We start from the raw sequence: 18,283 nt of genomic DNA, 5'->3' as shown, positions 1-18,283 counted from the left end.
AAGGTGTCATTTTCTCTGTCCCTATGAAGGACAAACAGACATTTTCTCTTTCTCAAGATTTCTGACCCCTTTATGTCTAAACTCTTATAAGACTGTCAATGTAAACTACTTTTGGACACATTTTAAAATTGACTCTTAAAAGTGACTATGCTCATGATATATATGTATACACACACATCTATCTATCTATCTATCTATCCATATACATATATACAGCATTTGCAACCACCAAGGCCACAAAGTCAAGTGGTTCAGCTAGACACAGAACACTGTTCAAAGGAACTTATCAGATATTTAATATAGACGTTTTATTTCAGAAAACACCGTCTTTCTTAACTGGAGCATATATTTTGACTAATAAAGCAAAAATTGGAAGATGAAGATTATGGCAGGGAGGTGTAATAAAGGCGACCTTCTGAACAGCAGAAAAGGAAGATGTCTAGAGGGATTGGATTTTATAACCATGACACACCGGGGTGAGGGCAGACGCCGCTGGTATCTGACAGGGAGATCACGTTGGAGGCCATGTTTTGCCCTATCCTCCTCCTCCCTTCTCAGCCGTCTTTGTCTTTTTTCTTCTTTTTCTTCTTTTCTTTCTTGCGTTTCTTCTCCTCTCCCTCACGTTTTTCTTCGGGTGGTTGCTCTTCGGGAGGACCCTCTCCGGTTGGTTTTGCACTTGAGTCAGAATCGGTTGCTGGGTGTTCTGATGACTTCTTGGATGTTTTGGATGTCCTGCTTCTCTTCCTGCGCTCCTCAGCCTTCTGTATCAGAAAGCCGCCTTCATTCTGCTTTATTACTATCCCGCTTTGGTTCTTCCTTATCAGGGACTCCAGTCTTCTGAAAAGGAATGGCTCTTCATAACATATGGTCTGGGCAGCAACACAACCTTCATTTCTTTGGTCAGAGCTTACTTGAGAGTCTTGTCTTGATGGAGGTTGTTGTTGGGAAGAGGAAGAGGGAGCTTGACCTTGACCTTGACCTTGACCTTGACCTTGACCCTGACCTTGACCTTGACCCTGACCCTGACCTTGACCTCGACCCTGACCTTGACCTTGACCTTGACCTTGACCTTGGCCTTGACCTTGACCTTGACCTTGGCCTTGACCTTGAGCTGGAGCTGGCTCTTCACACCACATGGTTTCTTCTTGTTGGGGCTTCGGAGAGCAGAAGTCGCACTGGCATCTTCTCCACTGCTTGCCGCACTTGGATGGTGTGTCGCCGACACCCTGGAAGGTTACACTCCCTCCGTGTCTTACCATGTGGCCTTTGCAATCTGGGAACAGAACTGAGTATATAGCAAAAGCGTGTGATTCAGGTGTCCAGCATTTCCTCCCCCTCCCCACCCCACAAGGCTGACTTCCTTCTATGTCGTAGAACTAACAAACTAAGGACAACTAGAGATCTTGCCCTAAAATATACAGTGGTAGAAATCACACAGTGTAGATATTAATGTGACCTAAAGTATTAGACAACAGATATTGATAGCTAATAGTAAGATGTAGATAGTATTGACACAATTCTGCACTCTTTTCAGTGAACTGGAAGACCAATGAAAGGTAAAGTGCATTGGGGAAGAACCCGCCACTTGCTCAGCAGGTTAGGGTAATGACTAGTGGCTAGGAGGATGAGGGGTCTGTAGCTTGGGGAGAAGTCAGAACAGAATTACTGTGGGAAGAAACAATTATCTCTTAAAACAGAAGGAAACTCAAACGTGCTGCCCCCATTGACAAGAAGCATACTCCATCATGCAGAAGTCATGATGGTTCTAGCTGAGAACCCGTAACTGTTCACCGGGTCTCAGTACGGACTTTCTATGCATTCTTAGACTTGTTTTGTGTGTTTTGCTGAAAGTGTACCTTGTCTGTGGAGTGCTCTTGGAGGATTGGGGATCCCCTAGGTCTAGGTGACAGATCCCCTAGACCTGGTGTTATGGACAGCTGTGAGCCACCATGAGGGTGCAGGGAGCCAGGTCCCCTTAGACCCATCATCCCTCCAGCCCAGCCCAGCACCTAGTTTTTGAATGTTCTACTGAGTAGCCTGGTCTTTACAGCAGCCAGGTAAGCTGGACGCCATTGTTATCTCAGTTCTACAGATGGAGAAGCCAAGGCATGGAGAGATGAAATGAGTGGATCCAGGTAATGCTAAGGGTGGGGCTGGGAATGAACCCTGTTAGTCAGATTTCAAAGTTCAGCTTTGTCATTTTAGACTACTTCTTGATATACATGTTAGTACATTTTGTCAAAATTTCAGGTCCATTCAATAATGTGTGGGTAAGCCAGCCCTCCGGTGCAGCAACTTCTGTGTGATCTCACAAAACCTGCAAATTTTGTGTTTTTTGTCTAAGCCATCAGCTGGGGAAGGAAGGTTCAGTGTACTCAGTATCTCCTGCCTGTCAATGTCATTTAAGAAGGCAGCAGAAAGGAGGTGAGACTTCATTATGACCAGAGGGCCTTCAATCTACAAAAAAAAAAAAAAAAAAAAAAAAAGAGTAGTTCTGTAAACTACTAGGGTTCTGAATGTGTTTGCCTCATTTTCTGCTGGAGGTGGGTAGGGAGATGACACTGGAGCACGGAGAGTGGTCTGAGGGGAGGGTCAGCTGTTAGTGCTCGTTTGTAGGCCTTCAACTCCCCTGCAGCAATATCCCCAAAGCAGACACTGGAAGCCTTAGGTTTTGAAAAAGAGGAACATTTGATGTGACCTTTAGCATTATATGTCTCAATTTTGTGAGTAGACCTATCCAGTGCAGAAAGTATGAGAACCCTGTAATCTATCTGAGAATAGTTAAGGAACTTACCATATGAGGCAGTGCTAAAAACAAAACAAAACACAAAAGAGACGTCAGTGGGGATTATCCAAGAGAACCCATCTTCCAATAGCTGTTCTTTAGAAAATTATCTTTATTTTCATTTATTTATGTCTGTGAAAGAGTGTGCCATGCATACGAGCACCCTAGGAGGCCTGCTGAAGCTGCAGCTCCCATGGGTGCTGGGAACTGAACTCAAGCCTTCGGGAAGAGCAGCAAGTGTTCTTGAACACTGCATTCTTTCCATCCCTCACTAAAGAGAGTAAGGCCAGCCACCGTTGTGCCCACAGAGAAGAGAACTTTGTCTCACTCAGTAAGAGTCACATCCTCAGACTATCGATGTCAGTTCTGCCCAGGCTTAACAAAACCTGACAGGATTTTTCTTTCTTTCTTTCTTTTTTTTTTTTTTTTTTTTTTTTTTTTTTTTTTTTTGATATTTTCTTTATTTACATGTAAATTTCTCCATTCCCAGTTTCCCCTCCAAAAAACAAAGAAACAAACAAAAACAACAAAAACAAACCCCTGTTGCCTCCCCCTTCCCCATGCCTGCCACCCCACCCTCTCCCACTTTCTGGCCCTGGCAGGATTTTTCATTTGAAGTGAAAACAGTTAGTTTGCCAGGGCAGAGCACAGAGACAGCAGACCCCAAGTTATGACAGACACTATCAGTGGGGTCACAGCCTTTCTAATGCTGTGACCCTTTAATACAGTTCCTCGTGTGGTGACCCCGCCCTTAGCCATAAGAGTATTTTTATAATTCTACTCTGTGACTATTAGGAGTTGTAATGTAAATATTTCTTGGAGAAAGAGGTTTGACAAAGCGGTCTCAACCCACGGGCTAAGAATCGCTGGCCTGTATGCTGGTGGGTTGACCACCAGTGCTTTTCCGCAGTAACTGTGTCACAAGATACTGTGTTTTACTCCAAAAGGAAAATAGACTAGAAGGACCTAAAACTGAAACAAGAGTGAAGGCAAAATGACTCAGATAGAAGAAATGCAATTCAAGAGGGTCTGGGAACAGAAACTCCAGGGTGTTAATCACCGAAGAAGGGGAGGCAAGGGAGTCATGCGAACTTACTGAGTTCCCAGGAACTGTCAACTGAAAGAGATAAAGGCAGAGGAGAGTCATCAGTGGCTGTCGGCTTTCCCTCCTCCCCAAACCCCAGGCCTCTCTGCATTGGAGAGAATATCCTCACTGCTGTCTGAGCCCACTGGGTTAAATGTTGGACACTTTGCTTTCCTGTGCATTTACAACTTGGTTCTTGGCATACAAGGCCACGCGCCCTATCTTCGCCTTAATCATTTTTCAGTTATGGTTTCAAAGGGGAGATCTTTAGGCCAGATTTGAAGACCTTGGCTTAATTTCAAGCCCCTGTCTCAGAATATTACTGAAGGATGGGAGAGACATGGTCAGGGGAAGAAGACAGATAAAAAGATTTAAACTTACTCTATCAAATGTGGAGGGAAAGGGATGGAAAATTATTTGCCACTGAGTTCAGTGGTTGGATGTCTAAAGTGCCAATGTAAGTGGAGGCCAAGGGTACCACCCATACCAGAGGAAGCCTGAGAGAGAAGACCTGGACTTACCCTAGCCTTTCCGTGCAAACCCTTAAAAGAAAAAAAGGAAACAAATTAGTTTTAAAATAAATTATGTACTGGGGTCCCATTAAACTGCACCCCCATTGTAAGGCCAGAGAGGGGATTTAGTGACTCTATCCGCAAGCGTGTGCTACCCCTCCCGTTAGCTGGTTTGAACTCTGTTAACAGCTCAGGTACCAGAACATCTTTATGGCCTGTGGGATCAGTTACAGGAGTAGTGGCCATTATTTTCTTCACAAAATGAAATTAAAAAAGAAGAAAAAAAGATTCTTAATCAAGTCAGAGCATCCTTCCTCTGAGAAGCCTGACAGGTTCCTACCACAGCCCCTTCTTCATGGCATCTTCTTTTAATTTCCCTAATTTTACATTGCCATGTAATCATGTCTCTAAGTGTTGGCTACAGTTTCTATTTTTGACAATCTTTGGGGTTTAATGAGAGTTCTAAAGTTGGCTTGGGATGAACTTGTGGTAGAAGAAATACTCTAGATACTAAAAGATAATAGCAGAAAGAAAACCATTTTTATTAATTTTTAAAGATTACTAGTTACATGTGTATGTATGTGTGTATGTATTGTATGTATGTATGTATACATGTATGTGTATATGTGCATGTGTGCCTGGGCCTTCTAAAAATTTTGCGTCATGTAAGTTTTGGGAATTGAACTTGGTTTGCCAGTCTCAGTGACAAGCTCCTTTAGTCAACCTGGTTCTTTATTCTCTTTCATCATGTTCTGCAAGGTTCCCATTGCTTGTTTGCTTTACTTCAAAACTGTCTGAATTGTCTTTAAGACCCCTCCCCCCCAGTAATTTCATGTCATGATTGAGGAAAAATCTATAACCTCCACAATTTCATAAAAACTTTGGGCTACTAGAACCACACAGCAGTAGGAATTGATCCACAGCCAAGAGTACACAGTAGTGAGCCATTTCATACAGGAGTTAGAGGTCACGAGCAATGTCTACAGTAGTGAGCCATTTCATACAGGAGTTAGAGGTCATGAGCAATGTCTACAGTAGTGAGCCATTTCATACAGGAGTTAGAGGTCATGAGCAATGTCTACAGTTCCTCTTTGTTCACAGGGCATTTAGGGGAGGAGCTGAAATACAATTAATTACTTGATAAAGGTGCTGTGTTTGTGGGGTGAGGGAGGCTACAGAAAGCAGCCGAGGGGTGGGTGAATCCACTGGAGAATGACACCTAGGCGGGGCTCATTGCTCCCCCTAGTACCCTAAACAAAATCTGTCTTAGTGTTAACAGGCAAGGGCTTTATTATTTCATTAAAAACCCAGTTTTCTCACAACCACATGGTGCTTGCCGGACTTTCTGTCTACCCAGAGCACATCTGGCAGTGCACCAAAGGACTAGCTTACCACTTCTGCTACCAGCAATCCTGTGTGTGAAAGCAGGTGTGGCTGGGAAGAGACTGACACCGACTTCCCAGCTTATGGGTGGGGGTTGTCACCTTGACCTGACTCTGAAAAGCTAAGATTGTGTTGGAGAGACAGATGTGGAGGGAAAGAGGCAAAACCCACGGGTTTCTTAGGAAGTAGTGGGGGAAAAACAGATTTAACATTTAGCAGTCAAAAATTTCCTTGTGCATTCTCCAGCGGGAATTATGCTAAAGGAGGCACTGGAGACATGCACCTCACACTCCGTCCAGCTTGTATCTATAAATGGAATTATGAGGACCCTGAACTCTAATGTACCTCATGGCACATGACACATGGCACATTTGTTTTTCTAAAGGGCTGGTGACATCAGGAAGCAGGATCTCTCTCTGTCAACAGTCTCAGCACTAACTGTCCTTAAAGCAAGCACTACCATGCAGGGCCTTGATGCATGCTTTGGGGCATACATGGTCATCTGTAGTGCTCTCTCCATTCCCTCACTGCTGGCTAGACACTGTGCACATTACATAGTCAATTCTTCAGTGCCTAAGGGATTCTAGACAACAGAGAAGGAGAGGGGTTGCAGAAGTAGAGGAGTTGTATTCAACTTACCAAAAGGCTTGGGGCGACGGGCAGGACGACAGGAAACAAAAAAAAAACCATATTAGCAAAATATTTGAAACAAGGCTACAGGCTTATTCTTTTTTTTTTCCTCAAGAGCTAATCACCAAGGTTCTGCCAACACCAGACTTCCCCTGGGGAAGCTCTCTATGGTAGGAGGTATGAGCCTTTTCTAAAGGAAGGGACTGGTCTGATGTGATGGGCTGCCATGTGTTCAGTTCCCCTTTGCCATCTTATCCACCCCCCTTTCCCTCCTCCAGTCTGTGTGCCCTGCACTCCTGGCTATCTGTGTGCCCTGCATTCCTCCTGGCTATCTGTGTGCCTTCACTGCTTTTCTTCCTGAGCACAGAAAGTTTCATGTCTTATGAAAAGCTCTTGTTGGGCTGGGGAGATGGCTCCATGGCTGAGAGCACTTGGCTGCTCTTCCAGAGGGCCCATTGCCAGTACCCACATAGAAGTTCACAATCATTAGTGCCTCCACCTTTAGGGGACCTGAACCCTCACATAGACATACATGCAGGCAAAACATCAGGGCACACAAATGATAAGTAATTTACAAAAGAGGGAGAAAAACTGTTAGGAAAAAAGTTGTTTGAGAGATTTCCCCCCCCTCAATCTTCCTGTCAAGTGTTTACCTTTCTACTGAGTAATTAGTAACAGACTTTTCAGTAAAAGGATGAGGATGGGGTATTCATAAACAGAAGCATCCCTCCAAATAGATTGGTTAGGAACAGTATTCTCTCCACTTTTGAGATCCTTAATTCTAGCAGACTGATGAAAAGAAAGACCACTTACAGATAGGTTCTGCTACATGGGCTAAAAATCTAAATACAGACAGTTAGTGTGGGCTGACATGAGCAACAGAAATGACTTCTAAGGAAAACTTCTCTCCAGACCGGCATTCTGAGCGGAGAGGAGCCCTCCCCCACTCCCCGCTTCCCCCCGACCCAGGCAGCTGCAGTGTATTGTTTTCTTACAGTGACATGGACATTTTGAAAGAATGAAGAGACATTCTCCTCTATTATCCACTTTGGTGACTAGTTTCTCTGGAAAATGAAATACTGAAGCAGCTGGGCAAATTCCTTTTCTCTGACTTTTGCCCCAGCCACAACTCCTGTTTTGTTACTTCATCTCTCAGGCCTCTTCCTGCTTTGCCGGTCAACAGAACCACTCTCCTGCCGTTGGAAGTCATGAGCACAATACCCTGATTTAAAATGTTCAAAAGGAGAATACCTGACTTCAAGCCACCTTCAGTCAGGGAGCTCACTGTCTGACTTGTCGTCTGTAGGGTCTGCTCTTTCTAGAAAGTTTTACCAGTGACTTTAGAGGGAGCTGCTCAATATAAAACTAAAGAGACTCAAAGTCTGGCACGTTGGGAAAGACAGCTGAAGAGGCGATCAGGTACAGCATTTACCTGATTGCTTTTTCACTGTGGAAAAGAAAGAGGTAAAGAGGTGAGAACACAGTTTCTGGATGAGGAACCAACACACAGTACTTCTTAAACTCTGCAACACACTAGCAAAAGGGCCGCTGCGTGGTGCCACTGCAGCCTCGGGTCTCTTAACTGAGGCACCTTTTTGAAGAGAGGCGTGCCACTGGGAGAGGCTATTTTCTTTCCTGATTTTCTCCCCGGAGGTTTGAAAATTCACTGTTAGAGTTTTCTCATCTCTATTCTTTCTTATCCTTCTTTCTATTTGCCACTTTGCAAAGACTGTGTTCAAATGGGGGCATTCTACTGCAACTCAGTTGCTTTTAAGTTCATTTTAGAAAATGTATCTTTCCCTCTTCATATGCATAAATATTTTATGGGGGGTGGCCACTATTTCCCAGCATCTGGATGAAGAGCCAGCTAAGGAGACCTAGTACGAATGACTATGGTAGAATAAGTTAGCTAATGATTTCCTCCCATGTATGTTAGCAGTAAGAACTTCTCAGATGCAATCCATCGGCATATGCTAAGTACCAAGTTCACTGATCGGCACAGGCTAAGTACTCTACAGGTAGCACCAGGCACCAAGCAGTGTCCTTATCGCCTCTGTGTGGCTACAGATGGCTGAGAGCAAGCTGCTGGGAGCAGGAGTAAGGAAGCCAGGAGCTGGAGAGCGAGGGGGTGCCGCAAAGCTAGTCAATCACACAAATGTTGGGTCTGGGGACAATCACACTATGGATACGGACTCAACTGCAGGAAGTTAATGACAATACAATTAAGGAAAACAAAATGCAGACTTACGGATTATAGGTGGTCCACGTTTTGCTTTAATGAAAAAGACAAATTAGTATAGTGGGCTTTTTGTTTGTTTTTTATATACATATATAAAACAGAAATATTTGTTTATAAGTGCTTTGTCTGGATGAGTCTTGCAAACTGACTAAGAGGGGGAGGTTCAACAGGATGGAGAGAAGAACCCAAGGCTAGGGACGGGGCTTACACTTCCTGTCCCATCTGTTCTCTGAATAAGTTAGGAAATGGCCCAGACTCTATGAGTTGAGCTACCTTGATCCTCCACTGTCATTTGATGCTCACTTGTGGGCATCAGAGGACAACTTGTGGGAGCTGGTTCTCTCTTGCTATCATATGTGTCCTGGGGATGGACTACAGGTCATCTGGACGCTTTCTTAGCGCGAATGTAACAGTACAGATCCCGAAGATTCTCCTGAGACTGCTCATGGGCTTTTGCTCATAGACAAAGCTGCCCTGCTTTGTTTGTGGAGAGCTAAGCAGCCATATTACTTGATGAATCTGACTTGATGCTGTCTTAGGCTCGGTGGCTGTGCTGCTGTGAGTGAGTTGCCTCTGCTGTTGTGAGTCCAAGGCTGCAAGGGTCTTTGAGACGGGGCTTTGTCAGCATCGGAAAACTGCACCTTTGACTGCAAAGGGTGTCGGTTTGGAAATGGGATGCCTTCAAGTCTTGACAAGGACAGAGCAGACAGCAGCAGGGCTGCTCTTATTGCTAGTGGGTGAGGAGGAAGGTGTGAGCTTTCTTCCGCAGTGCTCCCTTAGTCCAGGACAACCTCCTCGTGCTATTGCTTTATTCTATCTCTTCTTGTTTTGAGAAAAACAAAACAAAACAAAATGACAACAAAAGGCACATTCAAACTAATGGCCAAGGACTGATGGTTGCCACCTATAGTTTTTCACACTCATGTTCTTTGGGAAAAATGGTAGAGTCAAGTAACAGCCTTTGAACGTGGATCTCCACCTGCTTTTTAAGGCAGCTGAGGTATATGTGTGTGCCCAGTAACTAAAAACAACTGCCTCGCTACTCCTGTGCTCCTCTAAGCTTGCTTGTTTTAATTTATGAGTCATCTTTAAAAAAACTTTGTGTCTGTAAACATCGTTTACTACTGTGGTGCGTGTCTGTAAACATCGTTTACTACTGTAGTGCATGTCTGTGAACATCGTTTACTACTGTGGTCCATGTCTGTGAACATGGTTTACTACTGTGGTTGGTGTCTGTAAACATCGTTTACTACTGTGGCTCGTGTCTGTAAACATCGTTTACTACTGTGGTCCGTGTCTGTAAACATCGTTTACTACTGTGGCTCGTGTCTGTAAACATCGTTTACTACTGTGGCTCGTGTCTGTGAACATCGTTTACTCCTGTAGTGCGTGTGTGTAAACATCGTTTACTACTGTGGCTCGTGTCTGTAAACATCGTTTACTACTGTGGTCCGTGTCTGTAAACATCGTTTACTACTGTGGTGCGTGTCTGTAAACATCGTTTACTACTGTGGTCCGTGTCTGCAAACATCGTTTACTACTGTGGTCCGTGTCTGTAAACATCGTTTACTACTGTGGTTGGTGTCTGTAAACATCGTTTACTACTGTGGTCCGTGTCTGTAAACATCGTTTACTACTGTGGTCCGTGTCTGTAAACATCGTTTACTACTGTGGTTGGTGTCTGTGAACATCGTTTACTACTGTGGTCCGTGTCTGTGAACATCGTTTACTACTGTAGCTCGTGTCTGTAAACATGGTTTACTACTGTGGTTGGTGTCTGTGAACATCGTTTACTACTGTAGTGCGTGTCTGTAAACATCGTTTACTACTGTGGTTCGTGTCTGTGAACATCGTTTACTACTGTGCTTTGTGTCTGTAAACATCGTTTACTACTGTGGTTGGTGTCTGTGAACATCGTTTACTACTGTAGTGCGTGTCTGCAAACATCGTTTACTACTGTGGTCCGTGTCTGTAAACATCGTTTAACACTGTGGTTCGTGTGTTCTCAGTTATACACATGCAGAAACACGCTCAATGCATTTTAAAGTATTAACAATTCCATACACCTTTGTATGCAAGTTCTTACACATATGCACATTTATTACACCCTAAGGTGGAATTCAGAGGTTCTTCATAGACTAGTTTGTTTTTAGAGGTGGGTGGTGGGTAGTTAAAGTCTTGCTCAGACTAGATTTGGGTTTGTACTCTTCCTGCCTCAATTTCTTTCCTCTCTCCCTCCTCACTTGGGATTTTCAAGACAGGGTTTCTCTGTGTGAGGACAGCCCTGGCTGTCCTGGAACTCTGTTGACCAGGCTGGCCTCGAACTTAGAGATCTACTTGCCTGGGGAGTGCTGGGATCACAGACATGAACCACCACTCTAGATGTACATATTCAGTTTAAGAATAAATTATTGGGCATTCTCACTCAATGGACTGAGTTATCTCTTGGACCCCAAAGTCTCTCTCTGTCTCTGTCTGTCTCTTTCCTTTTTCTTTCTTATATATCTATCTTCTCTTTCTTCAAACTATCTGTAGTATATGTTTTATTAAAATATTTTTTTATTGCAGTCTTTTGTCACCCATGAGGAAGCACTTGACCTTGAATTTAGCCTTTTGGTGTCCTTCCTCACACCTGCAGTCCGGACATGCTGGACCCCCTCCCCCCAACACCTGTTCCCGTGACATGCTGGACCCCCCTCCCCCCCACACCTGCAGTCCTGACATGCTGGACCCCCCTCCCCCCCACACCTGCAGTCCTGACATGCTGGACCCCCCTCCCCCCCACACCTGCAGTCCTGACATGCTGGACCCCCCCTCAAATCATGAGCCAAAATAAACCTTCTTCCTGAAGATGTTTTCTGTCATAAGAACAAGAAAAAGTGACAGACACAAGGGTCTGTGCCTAATTGGGAATATCTGGAGTTTCCAGCTCTGCCCTTGGGCCTGTACGGGCAGTGTGGACATTGTGCAGTGAGAATATTTAGCTGATCTGAGGGCATGAGAGATATATTTCAGAGAAGTTCAGCCTAGCTCAGAAGTGTCAGCCCCAATCCATCAAAGCAGCTCTCTGTCCTAACACGGCAGTCACTAAAGTTCTCCTATTAGAAGCTACTCTGAGTGTGCTTGGGTGGGAGTGGAGTGTGCATGTGTTTGCAGTCTACCAGACAGATCCAGATACACATCATGGTTAAAAACTGGGACATTTTAGCCCAAACATGGATTAGCCGAGCTGCTCTGGCCACTCAGGTTTTTGTTTGTTTTTCCATGAGTGGGTAGGTTTCGTGGAGCAGCCTCCTCAGATCCTGGGACAACCTGACCGCCCCTTCCCCTCAGCGCCCATCCAGCACAGACCTCAGGCTCCTTCTCACCACACTAGCTCACTGGACCTGCTGAGCATTTTGAGTTTTTGACAAGACCTTTGCGTTTTAAGTTCAGTGTGAGGAATCCTGAGCTTCTGAGAGGGCTCTGAGTTCTGGCTCATCAACTCATCAACTTTTGACCTGCTTTTAGCAGAGTCTCAGGGACCCGAAAATGACTAGCTGCTAAGAAAGAGTGGGAAGCCCATATGTCAGAAGGAGCGGAAAGTCCATGTCTGGGAACCTGCCGTCCCCGTGAAGCTTGAAAACAAACCAATGGATGTGCGAAACAGGAATCTTACTTTTAGCATTTAGAAGTGGAACCAGCTAAGCCATGAAGACCACCCCAGACCCCGTGAAGACTACCCCAGACCCTAGCAGAAAGGTAAAGAACTTACTTGAAGTCCTCTGTGTAATTACTAAGAGAGAGAGAGAGAGAAAAAAAAAAGAAATCTGTTTAATTTTCCTTAAGTAGAGCCAACAGAGTTATCTAATGGTTTTGCTGGTGTCTGTTAGGGGAATACTCAACTAAGAAGAAAGGGTGCCTTCAGAACGACGCCATGTAGATTAGTCCCAGGTGAAATTTATATGCAAGATATAAAGTAGTGAGGAGGAAGAGGCGGACTGCCCTTCACACCTCCTTCATTAGACACTTGAGCAACTTTGGGTCACAGACATCCCAAAGATGGCTGGGCTGGGGCTTTGTGATCCCTTGTACTCTCTGTGGGACACTCCACACTTAACACCTGTTATTCTTTCTCAAAACAATTTTTTTTCTTCTGGCTTCTGCTATTAGACTTTTTTTGACAAACGCTAGCTCATTATTTTTTGTATCCCATTTGGCAGATATGTGCAGTGCATGGAAGCTGGGCAGGAAGGTAGTAAGAAGAGGAGACTCAGATCACACCAGCAGAGGAGAGAGTCAGCTCAGAACCAAACCAAGGCACAATACTTACTTAAAGGCAGGGTCGGCTCAGGCGGGCCTGGAAAGCAAGGGCAGCTGTGAGTGGTTGGCTCACAAGTTTCCTTGGAGGAAGTGCATGGGCAAAACTCTAGGCTGGTATTAAGTCCCACAACTGTACTCAGGGGTAAATATTTGGCCACAGTTTCCTATTCACTTTACAGGGATTAATAATGGCTCCTTCATAGGACTTAAACAAGACCATGTAACTAAAAACATGTTAGTTCTTATAGGAGGGGGATGTGTGCATATCTGAGGCCAGGTGGGGAGAGGTTTTTTGCACAGGAGCAGTTAGGTGACACAGGCAAAGGGAGTGGGGATGAGGAGGGCCAGGGTGGGTGGAGGTGGGATTACACATCTTGTGTGTGCACCCCGGGTAGCAGTGGGCAGAGCATACACAGAGATCAATAAGGAAGGAACACAGAAAATCAAGCAGAACTCACAGCTAGGTTGAGCAGGTTGAGATTGATAACCTATGGGACAGAGAATGAGCTTAGCACTTCCCTCTCCCACTGTTTTGTCTGCACAGGTGAAGGGAGATGACCCAGGCAAGGGGAAGGGGGTGGGCTGGGGGAATCACACTTCTCCTGTCTGCACACAGGGTAGACATGGGCAGGGCTGGCTCCGAAACAAAGTAGAAAATCAGGCAGAACTCACAGGTAGGTTGAGCAGGTTGATGAGACTGATAACCTGTGGGACAGAGAATGAGCTTAGCACTTTCCTCTCCCACTGTTTTGTCTGCACAGGTGAAGGGAGATGACCCAGGCAAGGGGAAGGGGGTGGGCTGGGGGAATCACACTTCTGTCTGCACACAGGGTAGACATGGGCAGGGCTGGCTCCGAAACAAAGTAGAAAATCAAGCAGAACTCACAGCTAGGTTGAGCAGGTTGAGATTGATAACCTATGGGACAGAGAATGAGCTTAGCACTTCCCTCTCCCACTGGTTTGTCTGCACAGGTGAAGGGAGATGACCCAGGCAAGGGGAAGGGGTGGGCTGGGGGAATCACACTTCTGTCTGCACACAGGGTAGACATGGGCAGGGCTGGCTCCGAAACAAAGTAGAAAATCAAGCAGAACTCACAGCCAGGCTTCAATGGTAGCTGCTGACAACCGGTGAGTGAGTCAGACTGGCTTAGCACTTACCTTTTCCCACTGTTCCGTCTGCAGAGGTGGAGCTAGACAACCCAGGCCATGGGAAGGCGTAGGGTGGGGTGGGGGAATCACACATCCTGTGTGTCTGCACACAGTGTAGAAATGAGCAGGGTGGGCTCAGAGAATAATGAAGGAAGACAGGAGAAAATCAAGCAGAACTCACTGCTAGGCTTGATTGTTAGCTGTTGACAATCTGTGGGACAGAGATTGGCTTAGTTAGCACTTCCTTCTCCCACTGTTTTGTCTGTGGAGTGGAGGCAATGGGAACGGGTGGGGTGGGGATGGAATCACACATCTTGTTTGTCTCTCACTGTTTTGTCTGTGGAGTGGAGGCAATGGGAACGGGTGGGGTGGGGATGGAATCACACATTTGTGCGTCTGCACACAGCATAGAAATGGACAGGGCCTGCTTATAGAGCAGTAACAAAGGAAGACAGAAGAAAATCAAGCGGAACTCACAGCTAGGCTTCAGTGCTGGTTGAGGACCTGTGGGACAGAGATTGGGTTCAGCACTCCCTTCTCGCACTGTTTCATCTTATTTAGAACTTTTTAACCACTCTCTGGCTAGTGTGTGAGTTAGTAGACCTCAAGGGGCCCAGTGACATCATGGCTTCCGATACAGAAGGTAATCAAAGTCTGGTATGGCGTAACCCATCGACCTCAGGGCTGTTCAGGACAGGGAGGTTGTGGGGCCCCAGAGCTGGATTTTCTGATGGAAACAGGAGTTGGTCCACTTGAGAAGAAGAGAAAATTATTTGCTTTTTATTTTTCCTTATCTATTTTTCCCTTTTTTATTTATATTTTAAAATTTATTTATTTAGCATGTGTATATGGGGGGGCATAGTGTATGTGGTGTGAGTGTATGTGTGAATATATGTATATGTACGTCTGTGGTGTGTGTGGGTGTATGTGTATGTGGTGTGTGAGTGTGTATGGCATGTGCATGTCTGTGTTGTGTGCATGTAGGTGTAGGGTGTGTGTGTGTGTGTGTGTGTGGTGTGTGAGTGTGTATGGTGTGTGCATGTCTGTGTTGTGTGCATGTAGGTGTGTGTGTGTGTGTATGGTGTGTGCATGTCTATGTTGTGTGCATGTAGGTGTAGGGTGTGTGTGTGTGTGTGTGTGTACGGTGTGTGCATGTCTGTGTTGTGTGCATGTAGGTGTAGGGTGTGTGTGTGTGTGGTGTGTGAGTGTGTATGGTGTGTGCATGTCTGTGTTGTGTGCATGTCTGTGTTGTGTGCATGTAGGTGTGTGTGTTGTGTGTGGTGCGTGTGTGTGTGAGTGTGTGAGTGTGTGTGTGTGTGTGGTGTGTAGACACACATGACTGGAGGTCAGAGGTGGATTTGTGGAGTTAGCTTTCTACTTCTTCCTTATGGTTTCAGGATTGAGCTCATCAGTCAGGTTTGTGGAATAGCATTTCTAACCTGACCTAAATTTTGGATTTTAAGTTGCTGGGAAATTTTCTTCTTGTTATTTATTTTATGTAAGTCAATTCTTTGATTTTTTTTCCCCATAAAATTATTTAAAAAGTCAAAAACTTTGCGCGGGGCGGTGATGGCGCACACCTTTAATCCCAGCACTTGGGGGCAGCGGTGGTTTTGTAAGCATCTTGTTCCTTTATCTCTGTCAGTCTGTTCTTTCCTGTAGTCAGTCTGTTGTTGCCACTTATCTAAAGTTTTTATGTGTTCGCCCTTTCCATGTCTGTGCATCAGTCAAGTCTAGACTTTATAGTACAGTGTTAATAACCCAGGCAGGTTGTGATCATCAAGTCTCTCTCCAGTGGCCGGATAAAGACTGTTGGAGCCTAGTGTGTGGGAGACTGGGGGAATGGGATGGGTACAGACTTACCCATGTCCATAGGCATCATGGCTGAAAGGCAATTAGAGAAGCTGGTTAGTACCTCACTTCCTTTACAGACAGGGGCTCTGAAACAGGGTCGCTTCCAGCCTAGAACATCCTGTTCCCACTGCCGAGTGCTAGGATTACACATGTCACCGCCACACCAAGCCTTCTTGTTCTCTGGTTCTTTTTCCTGCTCCGTCCCCACACTAGGGGCAGAGCCGCAGGCTTTACATGCTGCCCCTCCTTTCCTAGCTCCTGCCTGCCTCCTAAGTGGCTAGGCTTGCGGCTTGCAGACCGAGCCAGCAGCCACATTTTGGTTTTCTTCCTTGCTGAGAACTTTCCCTGGTGATACAGATATCATTACAAAAAAAATAGGCATTTAAAAACTTTCAGAGAACTGGTGACTGCTTTGTGGAATTCCAGACAGTGGGAAAGCAGAAGGCTCAGAAAATGGGAATTTTTAGGTTCTTTGTTAGAACACCAGGTCTGAAAGGAATTGTGGGGCTCTGAGAAGGCACAGCAGGGGAAAACAAACCACTGATCGCTCGTGGAGATGGGCCAGCTGGAAGACAGGAATATCCCTTTTCCTTCATTCATTTCTCCCTTCTGCATAAGCCCCCAATTCAGAAATTAGAGAACCACAGGGACACATTTTCTTTCGATCCTCAGTTTCCAAGTCAGTCAAGAAATACTCTAACAGCCTGCTAATAACCTAATGGAGCTATAACAGTTCAAGGAATTGGAGATTTCAGCTACTGATCCTAACATGGATGGAGAAATTTGATAAGATCTTTTCAACATTCCTGGAACATTTTGGGGTCTGTCACGAAAAAAGGCAGCCAGACTTACCATTGGATCCCTCGGCTGAAAAACAAAGGCATAAATTACTGTGGGAGTCTGGCGACCCTTCCCTCAGTGGAGGGACTGGGTGCCAACCGGGGGACACATGAGAGCTCGCCTTGTCTCCCGGGGGTGGGGTCTCCCTTTGCAGTGTGGTCACCTGCTCCTATTCATGGGTGGCATCTTCTCTAACCCATGTTGCCTTCACCTTTCTCTCCCATCTGCCATCTCGTGTAAGCCTTAACTCACGCGTACAGCCTCCCTCCCACCCTTGTTGTCTTCCTGCCCTCGCTCACTAGTCTCTATAAACTTGGGGAGGCTTTCTCTAAATTGTGTGTGTGTGTGTGTGTGTGTGTGTGTGTGTGTGACAAGCTCTCATGTAGCCCAGGCTGGCACTGGTGACCTATAACCCTTGAATTTCCTCTCCTCCAGCTCTCCACTACTAGGCTACAGTGTTCCTTCCTGGGGACTGGCACCAATTAGATGGTGGAAAAAGTAAACAAGATGGATGTTACATTCACCAGGCAGAGGTATATCCAGGTGGAGGGAAAGACCCCCAACCTGAGAGTCCTTACTTACGAACAGCATTCAAGAGACTTACGGCTGTAGCTTTCTGAAAGCAGAAGAACAAACAAAGCAATGTCAGCATGCACGCGAGTGTGCATGCATTCATGTGTAGGGCTGAAGCTAAAAGTCTTCACAGTAAATCACAGGAATGACACTCTAGCTACAGAGAGATGCAGGGCTCCCAGCCTCTGTCAGCCCAGAGCACTGTCTGTGCTTTTGCTGGTCTGGGCAGGAGAGGGACTCTGTTGTCAGCAGCCAGGCTTTCTCCTCCTCTTCCCATTCAGGAAATCCACTCAAACCGCGCTTGAGATTCATAACACCATGACCTATGTGCTCTGGCAGTCTGCACTCCCCTCAAACCCTCTTTCCCCACACCTGGCCACCTGAGACATCTGAAAGGCAGATTTTCCTGCTCCTTTTGATAGGCTTGTAAATTCTTTCTGCTTTAATCAGCTTGCCTTAACCTTTCATTTTTACCCACATCTCATATAGCTAGAAGAAACAAAACTAGCAATACAGTTTTCATGTAGACATCATATTATTTCAAATGTATAATATTTCAAAAGCATTTACACAGAGGAGATAAAGGGTGGCTGTTAGTAGACTTTGGGCTACTAAGGAATTTTTTTTTCTTTCTCTGTGAGAATTTCCAAGGCTGCACATGTGGGATGGTCAAGAATATGGATGGAGGCAGCCTTGAGTCAGGGCTACAGGTATGTGCCAATTTGTGTGCCAGAAGTCAATTAATGATGACTTTAATTCATCTACCAAAAGATCCTTAGGACCAGAGTTCACAATGGGAAACAACCCATTGTAGAGGCCACAATGGTCATGATTTTGTGGGTGCTGTTCTGCCCCCTCCAGCCTCAGTCTTAGGGCTTATCTGGAAAGTTTCTCTCTCTTTCTCTCTCTCTCTCTCTCTCTCTCTCTCTCTC

At 45.5% G+C, this 18,283-nt stretch overlaps 1 protein-coding gene and 1 long non-coding RNA gene across 37 annotated transcripts in view; both read right to left on the bottom strand.

The window, feature by feature from the left end:
* Positions 1-275: 275 nt before the first annotated feature.
* Positions 276-18,283, bottom strand: part of Tsbp1 (testis expressed basic protein 1) — a 69,110-nt gene continuing 51,102 nt past the window's right edge. For 29 of the 36 annotated variants that reach the window (XM_031347118.1, XM_031347127.1, XM_031347128.1 and 26 more), the window contains 13 exons: positions 17,383-17,394; positions 16,791-16,805; positions 15,948-15,968; positions 14,562-14,588; positions 14,266-14,295; positions 13,822-13,851; positions 13,608-13,640; positions 13,394-13,423; positions 12,946-12,972; positions 12,388-12,408; positions 8,643-8,666; positions 7,827-7,841; positions 276-1,273 (listed from right to left, as the gene is read on the bottom strand). In XM_031347118.1, the coding sequence (XP_031202978.1) occupies positions 555-1,273; positions 7,827-7,841; positions 8,643-8,666; positions 12,388-12,408; positions 12,946-12,972; positions 13,394-13,423; positions 13,608-13,640; positions 13,822-13,851; positions 14,266-14,295; positions 14,562-14,588; positions 15,948-15,968; positions 16,791-16,805; positions 17,383-17,394 (1,004 nt within the window). In that variant the 3' untranslated portion in view covers positions 276-554. The remainder of the gene's footprint in view (positions 1,274-7,826; positions 7,842-8,642; positions 8,667-12,387; positions 12,409-12,945; positions 12,973-13,393; positions 13,424-13,607; positions 13,641-13,821; positions 13,852-14,265; positions 14,296-14,561; positions 14,589-15,947; positions 15,969-16,790; positions 16,806-17,382; positions 17,395-18,283) is intronic. The other 7 variants (XM_031347126.1, XM_031347155.1, XM_031347152.1 and 4 more) reach the window with 5 other exon arrangements.
* LOC116074530 lies at positions 2,795-7,819 on the bottom strand. Its single transcript, XR_004112206.1, has 4 exons — positions 6,404-7,819; positions 4,391-4,411; positions 3,882-3,902; positions 2,795-2,808 (listed from the first exon to the last, which is right to left on the bottom strand). It is a non-coding gene; the product is annotated as an uncharacterized LOC116074530 (long non-coding RNA).

Source organism: Mastomys coucha, unplaced genomic scaffold (assembly GCF_008632895.1).
Source record: "Mastomys coucha isolate ucsf_1 unplaced genomic scaffold, UCSF_Mcou_1 pScaffold3, whole genome shotgun sequence".
Classification (NCBI taxonomy): domain Eukaryota; kingdom Metazoa; phylum Chordata; class Mammalia; order Rodentia; family Muridae; genus Mastomys; species Mastomys coucha.
Note: the sequence above shows the minus strand (reverse complement) of the source record. Positions and strands in the feature narration are given on the sequence as shown.